At 40.7% G+C, this 20,193-nt stretch overlaps 1 protein-coding gene across 1 annotated transcript; it reads right to left on the reverse strand.

Annotated features, from left to right (window-relative positions):
* Nucleotides 1-948: 948 nt before the first annotated feature.
* Nucleotides 949-11,710, reverse strand: AICDA (activation induced cytidine deaminase). The gene is made up of 3 exons (XM_089651886.1): nt 11,410-11,710; nt 2,502-2,617; nt 949-1,002 (listed from the first exon to the last, which is right to left on the reverse strand). The coding sequence occupies exons 1-3, from the start codon at nt 11,708-11,710 to the stop codon at nt 949-951; spliced, it is 471 nt and encodes a 156-aa protein (XP_089508012.1).
* Nucleotides 11,711-20,193: the final 8,483 nt, after the last annotated feature.

Here is a 20,193-nt window from a genome sequence, read left to right on the forward strand (position 1 = left end):
TGGCATTGGACATGGAATTAGATACCATCAGAGGAGAGGTCAATAAGCCACAGCTTAAGCAACTCCAAGAAAACTCAGGAGGAACCCCAGGGCTCCACAGAACACTGGTTGAGAATGGTGGATTTTGCTGATTAAAACTTTCAGTTCCAAGTTGGGCTTGAAAAAAAATATCCTCATCCTTGAGCCAAGTTTGAGAATCATAGGGTGAATCTGCTCTTGATTCACAGACTGGATTACAGTGGAATAGTAGGTTTTGGAAGAGTGGAACTTCTGCTTGCTGTGCAGAGTGCCTAAACCAGACGGGTGGCTGATATGCTAGTTATCTAGCTGTTAGAACAAACATGCAGTCAGAAATCCTGATTGGCATGCTTGCTGAAAATCAAGAAGTATTAAAAGTGCTGGATCAGTATGGCAGTCAGGGGACCATAATTTTTTAGAAGAGGTTAGCGATGGTAGCCGCCATCTTTCTTCAAAGAGGGATAGGAAATCAGGAATGCTCACCAGCCATATACACAAATGATTTGAGTATTAAACATTCTTACTTTAGCCCTACTGACTGAAATCCCTGAGAAATATAAGAAACTAGTATGTGGTCAATATTGTCAGCAACCAACATGGCTAGTTTGGCTGGACTTGGTATTTAAGACCCATTGAACCCTGTTTCAACATTTCCTTTTTCTGTAAAAAAAAAAAGGAGGACATATGAAAGGTTGTTCCTGCACAGAGAACTGTAGTTGACTACAATAATTTGAGTTTGTTCCCAACACTGATCCTGTGTTAAAGGACATCAAAGATGAGAAACATCATGGTGGTCCGGTCATGTGAGCAGAGCCTGAGTTTTTTCTGTTACCTTCGTTCGGGTTAGTTTTAGGTGTGCACCTTGCAGTGTGTAAGGTGGAAAGTTGTTTTTCAGGTTTGACGAAACCTCCTTGACTGCTGAAATGTTTCCTACAGTCCCAGAAGGTCAAAGGCTTCATGTAGATCTTCCATATCATAGGGAGGCTGTGAGCAAAATTAAGCACAATGTTAGCAAGACAGGAAAATGACTGACCGGTTCTTTACACTAATGGGTGGACCAGCTTTGGGCCTATGTCAATGGCATCACCTTGATATTGGTTTGAAATGCTTCTGAGGTCATTTTAGAACTCATTTGACTTGCAGTTGACCTCCTTCTGACCTACATTTGACCTATTTCAAGATGGTTTTGCATTGCCATAGACTTGTATTGGAATGCAAAACTCGGATAAAAACCCATTAACGCAAGGAAGGGATCAACCTAACAATGGTTACCCCACTGAAAGAAGCAAGAGAAATATTGTCTATCTATCTATCTATCTATCTATCATTTGGCAGTTCAACACTTATGTTCATTTCCAAAATACCCTTGGTAGCCAAACACTTGTATAAAAATGCAAAACACGAATAAAAGCTCAAAACAACAAAAGGATCAACCAGGGGCAGACTGACCATTTAGAAACTCGGGCACTGCCCGATGGCCCGGGGTCAGTAGGGGGCCCCATCAGATGCCCCTGGTACCTTTTTCATAGGCTTTTTTGAGTTTGGGCAAGGACTCAGGGGCCCCATGATCCCCTATTGCCCGGGGGCCCCATGAGTTGTCAGTCCGCCCCTGCGATCAACCTCACAGCACTGACCTCATTGGAAAAAAACATGAGAAATAATGGTTATCTATCTATCTATCTATCTATCTATCTATCTACTGTATCTGTGCATCCGATCCAATCCTGTACGCCAAAAACAGACGGATGGGGATCCGTTCCCCATCCGTCCAAGCGGAGTGGACACAGACCATCCGCCTGCTTAGCGGGGATCAGCAGAGAGATCCCCTACTGAGCAGGCGAATCTGCTGATTGGTCCACCCTGTCTGAAAGGGGCCTATCTTTTAGCAGTTTAACTCCTGTGTTTAGTTCCAAAATTATTCATGACCAAATACAATGCAGCATGGGTGCTCTATCTGTGGCCCTCCAGCTGTTGCAAAACTACAAGTCCCATGAGGCATTGCAAGGCTGACAGTTACAAGCATGACTCCCAAAGGCAGAGGCATGATGGAACTTATAGATCCTCAACAGCTGGAGGGACACAGGTTGAGCACCCATGCAATACAGTAAGTCCCCGACTTATGAACGACTTCTGTACCGGGAGCACATTCATTAGTACAAGTTGTTCCTAAGTCCAACGAAGATCAGTGCTTGCAGACAATGGCTACAAGTTCTGATCAGTGTGTTCTGGCACGGGGGAATCCCCCTGTCAGAACACAAAGGCACAGCAGGGGAGATTGCAGCACCAACGTTGCTTGTGTTGGTTGGTACAGTGATCTGTCATTTTTTTTTTTTCATTTAGCCCACTGGGTTGAATGAAAAAATAACTGAATGTGTGTACCCAGCTTTACAGGATTGGACATGCAACCACATATTCGCATCTTTGAAAGTTTGCAACTTGATTATTTGTAGGTAGGGGACTGTTTCATTAATCTGCCCACACACCTCTAGAATACGCCTCAATTTTCTAGACAATCGCACAGAGTTGTCATGCAGTCCATCCCAAGCCTCGAATCTCCGCTCTCGATTCTCTACGAAAGTGTTCCAGCAATAGAAATAATCTGTGAAAGAGATATGCATTTATATTCTTGTTATTACCTCTGTGCAGGTATCAGCTGAATAATTATGTTATTTGTCTACTGCATGAGAATGAAGGAATGTCATTCTATTCACTAAGACGTGGTTGGGCAACACTGCCTAAGAAGATTTGGGAGTAGCAGGTGGAGGGTGGGGTTGTAGGGGAAGGGGCGTGAGCATGGTGCCGTGAGCCCAGGACGTAGGGGAGCTCCAGAGGCTGAGGGCTGAAGCAGGACTGCTCCACTAGAAGTAAAGATTCCTCCTGACCTACCTGGGTGTTTGTGCAGGAACCCGGCTGGATGTGTGTGGAGTTCGGAGGCTTGTAATCTCCCTCCACGGTTCGAGCGGTGGCGGTTGTGACTGGAGGAGCTGGGAGACATACACGTGGCAGTCGTTGGGGAATCCGGGACTGCTTGCAGAGGAAGGGACGAGACGCTGAGCTTCCGGTAAGAGGGGAGGCGGCTGCGTCCCTGTGGCTGTCCAGTCACCTGGGAGTGCAGGCGGAGATCGTCGTTGCCGGATCCCTGTGGGTGACGTGGTAGTGGTGCGGCTATGTGGCGTGAAGCACTCGGAGAGACCGAGGACAGATCCCGGGGGTTTTTTGGGGGGTTTTTTGTGTGTCTCTTTATTCATATTACATGGATGAAGATCTGTCAAACAGCAGAATACAATATAATAAAAGATTTTGAGACATTCAAGAGCACAAGTAGTCTTGAACTTGCGGATTCTCGACCTAGATCATCCATCCATCCATAGGGAACCAGAACAGCATAAAAGGTATTGAGACAATCGAGAGCACAAGTAGTCTTGAACTTGCGGATTCCCTGCCCAGAGCACCCATTCATCCATAAGGAGCAAGAACGCCATGCTTTTAAGGATTTGGCCAGATCCATCCATCCATTTATTCATAAAGAGCCAGAAGGCCATGAACTTGCAGAATCCCTGCCCAGATCATCCGTCCTTCCATCCATAAGGAGGTAGAACGCCATAAAAGATATTGAGACATTCGAGAGCACAAGTAGTCTTGAATTTACGGATTCCCTGCCCAGAGCACCCTTTCTTCAATCCGTAAGGAGCCAGAACACCATACTTTTAAGGATTCGGCCAGATCCATCCATCCATTCATTCATAAGGAGCCAAAAGGCAATGAATTTGCGGATTCCCCACCCAGATCACCCATCCATCCATCCGTCCTTCCATCCATCCATCTATATGGAGCCAGAACGCCATACTGTTAAGGATTTGGAGAGTTGCCGCTGACAACGGCTTAATAGTTACACCAATATTTGCATTATTGTTTTTCTTGTATGCAGAAGACTGGTCATTGGGGAAGGAAGACTGGGCGGGTAGTGAAAGAAGGTGCAGGGGGTTCTCAGCAGGTCAAGTGTGACTATACTCCATATCTACGTAAAAAGTTCATTTAATATGAGAAATGTAAAAATACCAAAGGAGGAGGGGTTAAGACCCCTCAGTCAAATTCCAACAAGTGCTCAATTAAGAGATATTTTCCAGCACAAGAAAAGAGCCCTGAGAGTCAAGGTCCGGGAGATCAAAAGGAAATAAAGAGGAAGATGGATGGGGAACAATCTAGACTTTCATTTGAAATGTGTGATGGAGATCAGCCAAACTAATTTTCAGATAATGAAAGTTTAGTAGAACATAACATGCTGGGCCAACAGGGAACGATATCCCAAATGCCTACTAAAAATGAGATGGTAGAAATGTTTGCAAAATTAGAATGCTCCATAAAAAATGAAATGTGATTTATAAAGACCTGGGTCGAATCCTGGCTAGAGTTAAAGAAATAGAGGGAAAAACGGAGGCCCAAGCGCAGGAAATTTTAAAACTAGGAAAGAGAGTAGAAGAGATGGAAAAATAACAGAGGAAGTTATCTTATAAAGCAGAAGATCAAGAGAATAGAGAAAGGAGAAGGGTTGGAGGGAAGGGAGAGATGAGGGGAAGAGGAGATGATCCTTTTTTTTTTTTTTTTTTACTTTTTCTCGTCTCCCCTCCATTCCCATCTTCCCCTTCACCTGTTGCTCTTATGGGCCATCATCTGCTTTCTAAAAGAATTATGGATAAGAAATATTTACGGCAAAGGTGGTCTCTAGGAGCTCCCCAGGGTCTCGTAATAGTTAGTCTAATGGTGGCAGGAGATTTTAATTGTTGTTTGGATCCATGGATGGATTTGTCATCAGGTATGCAGAAGGAGGGAGGGAAAAATTAAGAAAGCCGAAAAAGAATTATCAAAACCAATTAATAGATACTTGGAGAGTAAAACATTCCAGAGATAGGGATTATACATTCTTCTCTTCTGCGCATAGATAATATTCACGATTGGATTATGTACTAATAGAGCATAGACATTAGGAATGTTTGGTGAAATCTAACATAGAGGTTATGACCATATCCGATCACGCTCCAGTCATGGTGAGACTTCAATTGGGAGAGGAAAATAAGAGGGCCACGTGGAGATTAAATGAGGCACTTCTGCAGGACCCTGAGATAGATAAGAAGCTTAGGGAAGAGACAGAACAATTTTCTTATGAATGAAACAAAGGATTTAACAGAGGCGACTATTTGGGAGGCTCATAAGGTCTATATAAGAGAAATTTTGATAGCTGCAGGAACAAAAAAAAAGAGAGATCGAGAGAGGAAGCTAAAAGGGATAATTGAGGATTTACATAAATTAGAACTGGCCCACAAATTAAAGCAGGATTCAGATTTCTATGGGAAGCTTATTCTTAAAAGAGAAGAATTGAAGGACCTAACTGAACAGGAAACAAGGAAAGTTTTTAATAGAGTCTCAAAGGAAAGATACCAGTGGGGGAATAGACCTGGAAAAAATTTTATAAGGAGATTGAGAGAAAAGAAATAAAAAAACTATATAGAAAAAATTAAAGATGAAAATGGGGATCTGGTCTTCTCTAATACTGGTATAGCCAATGTGTTTCAAAAGTACTATAGTAAGCTGTATGAGGTGAATACCAAAAATTTTTAAATCACAGAAGAAGAAAGGAGGAAGAGAAGGCAAGATTTTTTAATTGCAGCAGATTTACCAAAAAATGCAATGGATAATTTAATAACTTTAGAACGAGCTGTCTCCCAGGATGAAATTATATCAGCTATAAAGAATAGGGTGGGGGGAAAGAGCCCGGGCCCTGATGGTTACACAGCGGGATACTATAAAACGTTTAAAGAGTTATTGGTTCCTAAACTTTGTAGATACTGTATATGAATGCATTGGGAGAAGGAACGGAAATGAGAGGAGAATCATTGCACGCACATATAACAATCATTCTCAAAGAAGGGAAAGATAGCTCACAATGTAATAGTTATAGACCCATTTCATTATTAAATACGGATACCAAATTGTTTCCGAAAGTATTGGCTACGAGGTTGAAGGAGTTCATACCGGAATGAGTACATTTAGATCAGGTAGGTTTTGTTCCAAGAAGGGAAGGAAGAGACAACGGCCTGAGGACGTTACTCCTTCTACAGAAAGCAAAGAAAGGTAGGCAGTCGACAATAATTTTGTCAATAGACGCAGAAAAAGCCTTCGACAGGGTAGATTGGGGGTTTATGTTTAACACATTGGAGGCCCTGGGAATAGGGGAAAAGATGTTGAAGTGGATAAAAGGGCTTTATAATAGTCCCTCAGCAGCAGTGAAGGTTAACGGGACCTTGACTGGGACTTTTGGAATGCATTATGGAACCAGACAAGGTTGCCCATTATCCCCGTTATTGTTTATGCTGTCCTTGGAACCTCTTTTGGCGGCAGTAAGAAAGAACATTGATGTTACAGGAATTAAGATAGGAGTAGAACATAAGGTAGCTGTTTATTTAGACAATATGTTGTTTTATATAGTGAACCCTAGAGTGGCGTTGTCTAATCTAATGACACTGTTGAAACAGTATTGAGAATTATCTAATTTAAAAATAAATCTTACAAAATTTGAGATCTTGAATATAAATGTGTCGAAGATAGAAAGGAAGAATTTACAAGAACAGTTCCCATTTACATGGAGGGACAGAGATTTAAAGTATTTAGGAATAAAACTAACTCTTTCAGTAAAGGACCTATATCAGGCTAATTATATCTCCTTAATAAATTAAATTAAAGAAGAATTGAGAAGACTCTCAGGAGGGTGGGCTTCATGGATTGGGTGAATAAATTTGGTTAAGATGGTAATAGTCCCAAAAATCCTGTATAGGTTTCAGATGCTCCCTATAAAACTACCAGGATCCTTTTTTAAGATAATATAAAAGTTGATATCGAGGTTTATTTGGGCTAATAAGAAACCAAGAATTAAATATGAAACCTTATGTTATCAGAAAGAGAACGGAGGACTAAACTTGCCAAATACGAGGAAATATTATTTATCGGTGTTATTATCAAGGGTGGTGGATTGGACATATAATTCACAAGAAAAAAGTTGGATTAAAATTTAAGTCATATTAAGTAAAACACAGTTGGAGAGGATCATATAGATTCCACAAGAATTTTGGGCATTAAATGAAAATAGTAGTACACTGACACTGGACGTATTGAGGGTTTGGGATGGTTTACATAAGGTTATGGGTTGGAAATATAACTCATTACTGATACCATTGGTGGACACTGAATTTTTTCCTCCAGAGAAGGGAAATGTTTCGGGAAAATGGTTTAAAGATAGAAATGCACGTTTGGGAGATATATTAGACAAAGGGCAGTTATACACTTTTCAAGAATTGAAGAATAAATGGAATTTGTTTTTTGTTTTAGATAAACTGAGATATTACCAATTGGGACATTTTGTCTCAACACTTCCTCAGCCTCTGAGGATAACAGGAGACATGCTCCCATTTGAAAGACTGCTGAACTCCAAGACAAGTTGTGGACATATAACATCTAGGATTTATAAGATCCTAGTTCAATTGGAGGAAGCTGGATCCCTGTCGTTCTTGGAGAGTTGGGAAAGAGAATTGGGTATAAATATGAATGATCACCAGAAGAGGAAAATGTTTAAGTTAATGCACGGGGTGACGAACATGAATATAGTTGAGATGAATTATAAATGTTTGTCTAGATGGTATTGTACACCGAGTGTGGCACATAAACAGAGAGAAGAAGTATCACCTTTATGTTGGAGAGGATGTGGAGCAATAGGGACAACGGCTCATATATGGTGGGAATGCCCAAAAATGCAGTTCTATTGGCAGGAGATAATTTATCGTATACAGGAGATTTTGGGGACATCTATCCAGAAGGATCCATGGGTATGTCTTTTCTATAGAACAGAGTTGTTGGTAAAACAATATAAAAACAGTTTATTATATCATCTGATTGGTGCGGCAAAGGGTTCAATTCCTAGGTTTTGGAAGGCCCAGGATCCACCAACAATGAGGGATTGGATAGACAGAGTAGAATATGCTAGTAGGATGGAGAAACTTTGTTACATGGAGAAGGATGAAATGTAAAAGTTTAGAAAGATTTGGGGTAAATGGTATGAGTTTAAAACTTCAGAAAAATACTTAACAATGAAAGGTCCCCCGATAGCAGTATCAGAGAATTTAAATGGTTAAAGAGATCTATATATATGACTAGATTAACAGGAGGGGAAAGAGAGGATAAGATGAGATTGGACAAGGGTGTGTTGGAGTGGGTATGGGGATAAAGTTTATATGTATGATGTAAAAAGATATATGATGGTTTTGTAAGGTATTTTTTTCTTAAAAGAGAATTTTATTAAAGATATAATTTAAAAAAAAGGTGAAAAAACAAGTAGAATTGTACCTGCTGGAGCCTACAGAATTTACAGGTCCCCTAGGATCTCCAGTACTCACAGAATTCCTGCCTTGTCTTCCAGGATTCCTAGGATCTCCAGTACTGACAGAATCCCTGCCATGTCTTCCAGGATTCCTAGGTTCTCCAGTTCTCTCAGAATCCCTGCCAGGTCTTCCAGGATTCCTAGGATCTCCAATTCTGACAGAATTCCTGCCTTGTCTTCCAGGATTCCTAGGATCTCCAGTACTGACAGAATCCCTGCCAGATCTTCTCAGATTCCTAGGATCTCCAGTTCTCTCATAATCCCTGCCAGGTCTTCCAGGATTCCTGGGATGTCTGTTACTCAAATAATTGCTTCCAGGTCTTCCAGGATTCTTGGGATCTCCACTACTCACATAGTTTCTTCCAGGTTTCCTAGGATCTCCAGTACTCACAGAAATCCTGCCTTGTCTTCCAGGATTCCTAGGATCTCCAGTACTGACAGAATTCCTGCCTTGTCTCACAGAATTCCTACGATCTCCAGTACTGACAGAATCCCTGCCAGGTCTTCCAGGATTCCTGGGCTCTCCACTACTCACACTGTTTCTTCCAGGATTCCTAAGATCTCCAGTACTTACATAATCCCTGCCAGGTCTTCCAGGATTTCTGGGATCTCCACTACTCACACTGTTTCTTCCAGGATTCCTAGGATCTCCAGTACTTACATAATCCCTGCCAGATCTTCCAATATTCCTAGGAACTCCACTACTCACATAATCTCTTCCAGGTCTTCCAGGATTCCTAGGAACTCCAGTACTCACAGAATCTCTTCCAGGTCTAGCACATTATGAAAGACCTTTCTTGAAACTACGCTCTCCAGCGGTGTGTCTTCACCACTAGAGAGGTTTCCATCTTCACCTGGTCTTCCTTCCAGATTCACCTGCTGCAGTCGCTTGAATGCCCGAGCTCTGGTGATGCCATTCCCGCGCATATGTGCAGAAGTCATGGTCACAGCTAGGAACTTTGAAGGAATGGCACAGGTATGCTGTTCCTTCAGAGCGCATGTGCAAATGACGTCTCTTGCCTGCTGTCCATCTTGACCGCCACCTGGACCTGACTACTGTTTTGTCTGCTGCCTGCCAAACCCACTCTCCTCTCTGCGGCCCTTTGAAAACTCTCTGGTCTTTCTGTTCCAGCCATCCTTTTGGTGGGGAGATCCAAGGAATAAAGGGACTACTAGGGTTCCCAGGTCCATCTCCACCAGCAGGAGCTCTAGTGAAGCCCAACTGCCACTTCAAATCTGCTCCCTGGGTGAGCCTGTCACTAGCCCGGTTCACAAAACATTTATGAATATATAAAAACATACCTTAAAGCGGAGCTCCAGTCAAAGGTAAAAAATTAAAAGTCGGCAGCTACAAAAACTGTAGCTGTTGACTTTTAAAAAACAGCCACTCACCTATCCTACGATCCTACGATCCAATGGTGCACTCACCACAGACGGTCCTCCCTCACCCAGCACCAGCATCTTAAGTATGCACACCTGGCTATGATAGCTTGCAACTTCACAGCCAGTTGCCCACTGCACATGCACGAGTAGTGCTTCACCTTTTGAAGGGTCCCGTAATCTTCTGGAACCTGTCAAGTGTCACAGAACAGTCTGGGAGGGGTGGAGGACAACTTTGGCTGCCAATTGCCTAGGTCACACGTGTCAAACTGGTGGACCTCCAGCTGTTGCCAAATACAAGTCCCATGAGGCATTGCAAGATTGACAGTTACAAGCATGACTCCCAAAGGCAGAGGCTTGATGAAAATTGTAGTTTCGCAACAGCTGGAGGACCACCAGTTTGACACCCCTGGCCTAGGTGGTCACAACAGAAGTGGGAGCAGGTACCTGTCAAAATCAGGTAACCCTCCCACCCTCGCTCCCCAAAGGTGCCAATTCCTCACGGGGATTCGGGGACCAGTACTTGAAGCGGAAATTCCCCTTTTGGGTGGGGGGCCCATGGAACCCAGCTCACTTTGGAGAGGTGGGGAGACCCCTGCCTCAGCTCCCCATGTCCCTATTATGTGTAAGTCACCCTGTGCCTGTTAGGAGTACAGGGTGATCTGTCCTAATATTATGTTGACATGTATAGGTGGGGTGGGGGTTGTAGATTGTTTAACGCCATGTGGTTGCATTCCATTATTCTATTGTGTGTCTTGCTTGGGAGCAAACTATTATGGGATGTATGTATTTATGTGTATTGGCTTGGTGGGGGTGTCTCCAGCAGCCCTCCCTCCTGATGGGACTGTCTGCTGGTGTGTCCGCCCTGTGTCATTATGCAGGGAGGGGGGATTGTTCCCTTGAGTGTATATGTCTTTTATCTGTGTTACAATAAACTAGTCTACTTTCTGGATTACTTCAAGATTGGTGTCGTCTAGTCTTGCATGGTCAGCTGTGGTGTCTGTTGTCGGTGTTCGGACGGGGAAGCGGTAGTCTAACGGAAGTACCCAAGCACAGTCTGGGGTCGGTTCTGTTACAGGGTGGAGCTCCACTTTAACTGGATGGAAGATTACGCAGACTGGTGAATGATGTTGAAAAGAAACACACCACCTTCCTCTTTCCTAACCGCCCAATTCAGCACAGGAGCTCTGCATGGCAGCCGCTCCGATTGTGCAGGTAGCCGAAATCCATGGTGGTGGACACGGCGCTGTAGCCAGGTAGACTTTTTGGTGACTCTGAACATCCTATTCGGGTCGTGCCCCAACCAGATTGCCAGGTAACGCAGGAATAGGAGCTCGGCATGGCAGCCGCTCCGATTACGCAGGTAGCCGAAATCCATGGCGGTGGACACGGCGCTGTAGCCAGGTAGACCTTTTGGTTAGAAAACCCAACCTGATTTGCAAGTTGTGAGTGAGTGTCATAGATACACCCTGTATTATATTGTCATTGGTAAAAGAAAGATTTTAAACAAGTGATTCAAAAATATATAAAAGCCAAAAAGTGAAATGAACCGAATCCCATTGTACTTTTTTTTTTCAGTCTGTTACCTTTATAGCTCATGACTGCCAGTCGCACCCCAGCTCGTTGCAGCTTCCGCAGCCCTTCTGGTTCCGCCATGTGATCTTCGCAGAAGTAAAGTCTTGCTGAGAAGATGCGCAGGCTCAGGTTGGGATGGTTAAGTAGGAAGTCGGCGGTGCGTCGAGAGCAGTCACAGCATGGGCTCCACGAACTGAACCAGGTGACTCTGAACATCCTGTTCGGGTCGTGCCCCAACCAGATCGCCAGGTAACGCAGGAACAGGATCTCTGCATGGCAGCCGCTCCGATTGCGCAGGTAGCCGAAATCCATGGCGGTGGACACGGCGCTGTAGCGCCGTTTGACTATGTAGCACAGATACGTTTCATGGCGGCCTCGTGCCCAGCGCAGATTCTTATAGTGGTACAGGAACTTGTTACGCTTGAGGAGGAGGCTGGAGGCAAAACAAGTGAAAGATTCAGTTACCCAAAAATTAACAAAAATTTCTAAAGGAAAATCAGGTTTAAAGTGATTCTAAAATCTTTTTTTTTTTTTTTTTTTTTTAAAAATAACAAAGATGTTATACTTACCTGCTGTGTGTAGTGGTTTTGCACAGAGCAGCCCCGATCCTCCTCTTTTCAGGTCCCCTGCTGGCGCTCTTGGGCCTTCCCTTCTGTTGGGCGCCCCCACAGCAAGCAGCTTGCTATGGGGTCACCAGCTGCTCCGTGTGTCCATTCACACATGGAGCCACAGCTTGGCCCCTCCCCCTCTCTCTTCTCATTGGCTCACTGGCTGTGATTGACAGCAGGGCGAGGCAATGGTTCCCGCTTCTGTCTCAGCCAATGAGAAGAGGCAGTCCCTGGATATCCGAGACTCCAGTGCACATCACTGGTTCGAGAGGGGGCTTAGATGAGTATTGGGGTGGGGGGCTGGGGGTGCTGCTGCACACACAAGGTTTTTTACCTTCATGCATAGAATGCCTGAAGGTAAACACCTTGAGCCTTTAGAACCACTTTAATTAAATTCTGAATACCCATTTTAATTTGGGTCTCTGTGCTTCTCTTTGCAATGTAGGCAAATCATGGCTGCTGGCCCATGGAAGATATATTTCCAATACGTTTAGAAAACAAACTTATATATGTGACATATACAGTATTTACAATATATTGGCCTACACTAATATATTTTAATGTAAAAAAATAAAATTTAAATATATTTTCTAAAGGCATATATTTAAAAATATATATTTTTAAATATATTCTTGAGATATTTTTTAATATATAAAAAAGTGATTTTAACATATATTTTTACATATATTTGTAAATGCATTCCAAAAATGTAGATTAATTGTATTTTCATACACATATATTTGAAAATGTATTTTTCATATATTTTTAAATATATAAAAAACTGCATTTCAACATACAGTATATATACAGGCGTACCTCGGTTTACGAATGCCTCGGTTAACGTAATTTTCGGTTTACAAATGTAAATCCATTGAAAATAATGGCTCAGTTTATGAATTTTTTTTCGCAATATGAATGGATTAATTGGTTTTCAATGCATTTTTGAATTTTTTTTCTAATCATGTCCCTGTAGAGTATTTATGCCTTTAAAGTGCACTTTATAAAGAGTTTTGAACAGATAAGACTTTTTTTGTCTTTTTTCTGACCCTCGGAATGATTAATTGGTTTTCAATGCATTTACAAATTTTTTTTAATCATGTCCCTTTATGCCTTTAAAGTGCACTTTATAAAGAGTTTTGAACAGATAAAACTTTTTTTGACTTTTTTCTGACCTCCGGAATGATTCATTGGTTTTCAATGCATTTACGAATTCATTTTTAATCATGTCCCTGTACAGTATTTATGCCTTTCAAGTGCACTTTGCAAAGAGTTTTGAACAAATAAAAGACTTTTTAAAAACTTTTTTCTGACCTCCGGAACGGATTAATTGGTTTTCAATGCATTTCTATGGGAAACTGCATTTCGGTTTACACATTTTTCGCAATACGAAAAATCCCCCGGAACTAATTACATTTGTATCCCTGTGTATATATATATATATATATATATATATATGTAAAAAAAAATTTTTCTTTTATATATTGAATATGGCCAAAATTGTAGTATTTCAAATATATGTCAATATATTTGGTAAGACTATTTTTAACATATTTTTTAAATATATTTTTCTTCCACATGGGGGGAAGGGCTAGCAGGGTGCTGTACATACCTTTCTGAAAAAAAGCAGCCTGCATTAGTACTCAGTGGTGTATTTAGGTTTTGTGCTGCCCTAGGCAATGCAAAAAAATCTGCCGACAAACACCTATTAGAAAAAGTATATAGGCTTAGGATACACCCCCTGCCACTCCCTCTTAAAGGAGAATTATTTAAAAAAAAAAATATTTAAAAAAATGGTTATACCCACAAGTGCTTTTGTTACCACTATTTTTCCGTTTAACTGGCTTTTGAAATTCACAAATGCAGAAATGTAGAAATTAGATGAAAGATTTAGCACTGGGAAACACTTTTTGAAAGATAAAAAGAGCATTTTATATACAACTGACAACTCATGGGGCCCCCGGGCAATAGGGGATCATGGGGCCCCTGTGTCCTCGCCCACACTCAATCCACACCCAAAAAAGCCTATGAAAGGTACCAGGGGCATCTCATGGGGCCCCCTACTGACCCCGGGCCCTCGGGCAATGCCCGAGTGCTCGAATGGTCAGTCCGCCCCTGAACTGTATAGATCAGATCAAAATGAGGGACAAATTAGGATGAAGGAGGGACAGAAGGACTGTTCCGAATCAGGGACAGACCCTCAAAATCAGGGACAGTTGAGAGGTATGCTGTAATAGGTCTGTAGCCCCGAATTCCTGCAATCCTTCTGTAGCCTGACAGTCTTTTGTAACATTACATACAACAGATATTATGTGTGGCCCTTTGGTGAAGTCAGGAGCCACACTTCAGGCCCCCCTCTGTCTAGAAGGTAGGCCACCACTGCTTTAAAGCCTTTCCGCAGAGAAGCTGGTTTCAAGGCCAACTCACACTACAGAAACGCAGTCCAGATGCGTTCTGGATGCGTTTCCACATGTGCATTTTTGACGCGTTCCAGGACAGTTCTGTGCAGAAAAAATGTAGCCTGGTCTACTTTTTTTCTGCAACCGGAACGCACTGGAAGTACAAGCACTGATGTGAACTATGACATTGACAAACATATAACCTGCTTCCTCTGTGTTTTGGATGCAGAAAAATAGCAACTGAAACGCATGGGGCAGGGGCAGACTCACAACTCATGGGGCCCCCAGGCAATAGTGGGTCATGGGGCCCCTGTGTCCTTGCCCAAACTAAAAAAAGCCTATGAAAAAGGTACCAGGGGCATCTCATGGGGCCCCCTACTGACCCCGGGCCCTCGGGCAGTGCCCGAGTTTCCAAATGGTCAGTCCGCCCCTGATCGCATGGAGTGTGAACTGGCCCTCAGAATTACATAAAAATCCATACCCACCACCTGCAAATAATGGAGATTCTTTATTAGCAAACCCTTTACACAGAGGAAATAAAAATAATAATACAGCATTTCCTGTATAACATCTGATACACCACAGGAACATGACTGGGCTCCCTCAGGGACCCGAAATTTCATGATTACAGTAGTTGAATGTAGTAGTGAATTAACTAACAAACATCCACAAACCCTTCAATGTATAGTATTTTATATTAATGAATCTATTAATTATTATAAATACTGAATATCAGTAATGTAATGTGTTAATCATATAATATATTTATTATTAATATTATTATTATTATACATTTATAATATATTTACTGTATATAATAATTTATATATTAGTTTAAATTAAAGGGTAACTCCACTTTTGCTGGATAAAAAATAGCAAATAAAAAAAAAAAAATAATATAGTGTATACAGTTGCGACACATCATATTGTAATTTATTGTTATTAAAATTACCTTTCCTTTTCAATCAGCAGCGCTGTCATTTTCTGTAACATGCAATGCAATATGGCAGCTTGAAGGCATTCTGTACACAGATGGTGTACAGAACATCCCCTAGAAATGTAATTTCCTGCTTGTGTGATTGGCTCACTGGTTTTCCCAGGAGTCTACACTAAGGCTGGCCATACATTATACAATTATCTTCCAATTTTCTGCCCAATTTCCTTTAGATTTACCTTCAACTATGTAGTGCAAGGGCCTGCCTAATTGGATACAACTGAAAGTGTTGTTTAGGTTTGTCCTCCTATTATATGGTTTTTGGTAAATCTAAACCAAAAATCTCCAGATAATTGTATAATGTATGGCCAGCCTAAGATACAAGTCAGAACAAAATTTGACTTTTGGTGAGACCCTCCCAAAGGGAAATCACATCTAAAGGGATGCAGACCCTGTCACTTTCCTCATTAGAGCCCTGCAGGTGCAGCAGCTGATTGATAATTATGAAGTCACTCACATACAAATTCACTCTGCCCATGGACACAGACAAACAAACAGCTATTTCTTCAGAATGACAAAAGGTTGACATCTGTAACAAAAGTTGTTAAAATCTCTAAATGTATATACACTAAATCACTTGGGGAATGTTTTTTCTCAGCAAAAGTGGAGTTACTCTTTAGGTTTTATATTAAATCAATTTTTTTTTGCATTAAATATATGTCTAAAATTCTAAAAAATATATCAGTAGTGCAGTTTATTAATTATATTAAGATTATATATTCATATAATATATAATATTTTGATATCATATTATCATAATTTATATATTAATATAAAATAACATTTATATTAAATGTTTATTATTTTATCATTGTATTTCCTTTCTGTAATCATTATGCTCAGGAATAAAAAAAAAAAAAAAAGCTCAGGAGTAAAAAAAAAATAAAAAAATGAATGACTCCTGGCTGTGGGACTCCTTTTACTTCCCCTCCTTCCTGGCTCCTTTCTGTTCAGACAAGGCTGTATGGAGACTCAGAAAGAGACAGTCTGAAAGTAAACAGTTTTGACTGCGTGCTCCCTTTAGAGAACCCAAAATGCTCCGTGACACCAGCATCATCAGTACACTCTGAATTAAATATTTGCCTAAAAATACAGATATTATATAGATATTATAATATATATATATATATATATATATATATATATATGATATTGGATAGATAGATAGATAGATAGATACATTTTTATTATATATTTATATTTGTTATATACATAAATGGTAGATAAAGACTAAACATAAGCAACAAAAACCATAATAATTTGCCTTTAATATAGGAGGTGCAGTGTACATATAATGCAACAAAGATATACATGTGAAACAAAAAATGTCAAAAGAACATGATGATTAAAATAACTGAATAATCTGAATGATTCGAGATATATAACTGAGACCAGCTGTACTTGTATACAGAAAGAAAACATTTAGCATGAATGACCTGCATGACGGCGTTTTTTAGAATCCTGCGGTATGTAAATGAGGAGGTTTTATGTGTATGTGTGTGTATAGTACAGGACAATCACACACTATCTATCTATCTATCTATCTATCTATCCATCCATCTATCTATCTATCTTGTTTTAAAAGTGTTCTTTCTGTATACAAGTACAGCTCTCTCTCTCTCTCTCTCTCTCTCTCTCTCTCTCTCTCTCTCTATTATCTATCTATCTATCTATCTATCTATCTATCTATCTATCTATCTATTATCTATCTATCTATCTATCTATCATCTATCTATCTATCTATCTCTCTATTTCTATCTATCTATCATCTATCTATCTATCTATTATCTATCTATCTATCTATCTATCTATCTATCTATCTATCTCTAGTCTATTTATCTATCTATCTATCTATCTATCTCTCTATTTCTATCTATCATCTATCTATCTATCTATCTATCTATCTATCTCTCTATTTCTATCTCTCTATCTATCTATCTATCTATCTATCATCTATCTATCTATCTATCTATCTATCTATCTATCTATCTATCTATCTATCTATCTATCATCTATCTATTATCTATCTATCTATCTATCTATCTATCTATCTATCTATCTATCTATCTATCATCTATTATCTATCTATCTATCTATCTATCTATCTATCTATCTATCTCTCTATTTCTATCTCTCTATCTATCTATCTATCTATCTATCTATCATCTATCTATATATCTGTCTGTCTGTCCGTCCGTCCGTCCGTCTCTCTATCTATCTATCTATCTATCTATCTATCTATCTATTATCCATCTATCTATCTATCTATCTATCTATCTATCTATCTATCTATCTATCTATTATCTATCCATCTATCCATCTATCCATCTATCTATCTGTCTGTCTGTCCGTCTCTCTCTCTCTCTCTCTCTCTCTCTCTCTCTCAATATACAATAAATAGTTATTAGCAACAAGAAACCAAATCTCTCCATTTCTCTCATTCTATCTATGTACTTTCTTTCTTTCTCTCTTTCATGGCAGCGGTATAATCTGTCACTCACTTTCTCTCTTTGATGCGGTTATATATTACTATGACACTAATTAGCACCGACATTTGCATAGCAGATTTTAAGATTTCAAAATTTATACCACAATGGAAGAAAGCTGTTTAAAAAGTAAAAAAAAAAACCTATAATAATAATCTTTGCCAGATCTCAGTCCATTCTCTAGAAGGTGAATTGTGTCCCAGACATCTATCCGAAATAAATCTCTATTTATAGCTTTATAATCAGAGGATGAAATCTTTTTGCAACTTTATAAAAAAAATTCTACATGATGTAACATATGATGGAAAATTCAGCATCCCCCGCCTTGTTCAACGATCTGTAAATCTTGGGTTTGAGTCAGTAATGAAATGACTGCGGAGGACCATTCATATAGAATCTGTACAATTCGCTCTATTTTGGTGGATGGTTCTGTACAGTAAAGGCTGATTAAGAACAAAAGACTAAGTCAGACACCCACAAGGTAGGTCCTCACCTGTCCATTTTGCCGGCTTCTCGTTGTGATTCTGAGTCAAATCTTCGCCTGCAGCATCATTAAAATACCCCCTATGACGTCACCCCACCTTCCCCCTTCTACATGGCATCACGGTCAACGGTCGTCCACATTCAAATCTATGCACTGTATACTGATGACTATTTACTAACCCTCAGTTCCTCAAACAGTGTCTTTGTAATTCAGAGAAATGCCTAAAATAACATATTTGCAAAGACAAAAAAAAACTGTATCTGAAAGCCGTTTGTTTTTATGGTGTACTCTGGGCACAAATACTCTCATTTAAATATATTCCTCAATAGCCACAAAAGATATAAATCCACTTTGTGTGCACCAAATGCTTTTACAAACCGAGATATTACCATGTAAAAGGAGCAGTGGCATCATCACTGTGCTGTACATAGGTTGTGCAGAGAGCAGAACTATGGGAGGGATCTGGTAGGCTCCACCCACTACAGGCTACCTGTAAAAAACTACAGGAGGGGGCGGAGACCAGACCAGTCACCCTGCACAAGGAGAGAGAGCAGAAGTGGCTGGTCTTTATTACAGGAAGCTCCCGCACAGAGACTAAGGGGCAGATTTACTAAAGGCAAATAGACTATGCACTTTGAAAGTGCAGTTGCTCAAGAGTTTAGTAGATGAGGGGAAACTTCACTTTGCAAAGAATACCCAATTACGTGCAAGGAAAATTTAAAAGAAAGCTTTTTGCTTGCACATGATTGGATGATGGAAGTCAGCAGAGCTTCCCGTCATTTTATAAGCTCTGGAGCAACTGCCCTTGAAGAGTGCACATTCTATTCGCTTTTAGGAAATCAACCCTGATGTATTTTCTAAGTTTTGGATAGATCGGGGAAGAGTTAGAACTTCTGTCAAGTTTTACTGCAACGCACATTCGTGGACAAGCACAGATCACGCTTGGTTAGCTGCTTCCCTGGCTGTTACAGTGACAGTTCTGAAACCAGAAGTTGAGACACAATCCTCGTGGCTTCCAGGTTCAATCATCACAGAGGAAATGAGGGAATGGAAGTTCCTCCATCTCCTCTGTGGGAAACCATCTTGGCTACTTACCAGGGTACCAGGCTCCCTGGAGCAAGGGAAGGTTGGTGGTGGGAGGAGGGATGGCCCTTCACAGTCCTGTAAAAGTACAAAACAGCCAATCACTGGCTAGAAAAATGGTAGGAGGATCATGGCTGCAGCCATAATATTGCTATAACCACTTGTTAGCAGGACGTTTATATACGTACATCGGTCAGTAAGTGCTTAAGTCACCGGTCACGCCACTGAGATGTAAAATTGCGCGATTTGGGCGCAATTTCAGCAAAATTTCAGGTGCAATTTCTGAAGACTTTATTGCTACTTGTGAAGATTTGCAATGATTTCTTGCAATTTGCAGTGCAAACTCCGTTATAGTCTATGTACAGTGCTCAAAAAATGATAGGAATACTTTTTAATCAGAGTCTAGCATCAAATCAATGACACTCCTGGGATATTGATCTGGTCAGGTAAGTAGCAGAGGTGGTTGTTAATCAGTTTCAGCTGCTTTGGTGCTAATGAAATTAACAACAAATGTACTAGATGGGCAACAATGAGATGACCCCCAAAACAGGAATGGTTTTACAGGTGGAGGCCACTGACATTTTTTTCCCTACTCATCTTTTCTGACTGCTTTTCACTAGTTTTGCATTTGGCTAGGGTCGGTGTCACTACTGGTAGCACGAGGCCATACCTGGACCCTACAGAGGTTGTACAGGCAGTCCAACTCCTCCAGGATGGCACATCAATATGTGTAATTGCCAGAAG

This window comes from Staurois parvus, unplaced genomic scaffold (assembly GCF_062004578.1).
Source record: "Staurois parvus isolate SC_StPar_1 unplaced genomic scaffold, SC_StPar_1.0 ptg000667l, whole genome shotgun sequence".
Classification (NCBI taxonomy): Eukaryota; Metazoa; Chordata; class Amphibia; order Anura; family Ranidae; genus Staurois; species Staurois parvus.

Excerpts from the sequence above, each read along its gene's own strand:
- AICDA (XM_089651886.1), bottom strand. The coding sequence starts at position 11,710 with ATGGATTTCGGCTACCTGCGCAATCGGAGCGGCTGCCATGCAGAGATC. Across the intron at positions 2,618-11,409 it reads GGCAGTCATGAGCTATAAAG|ATTATTTCTATTGCTGGAAC; the intron begins GTAACAGACTGA and ends TCTCTTTCACAG. Across the intron at positions 1,003-2,501 it reads AATTGAGGCGTATTCTAGAG|CCTCCCTATGATATGGAAGA; the intron begins GTGTGTGGGCAG and ends TTTTGCTCACAG.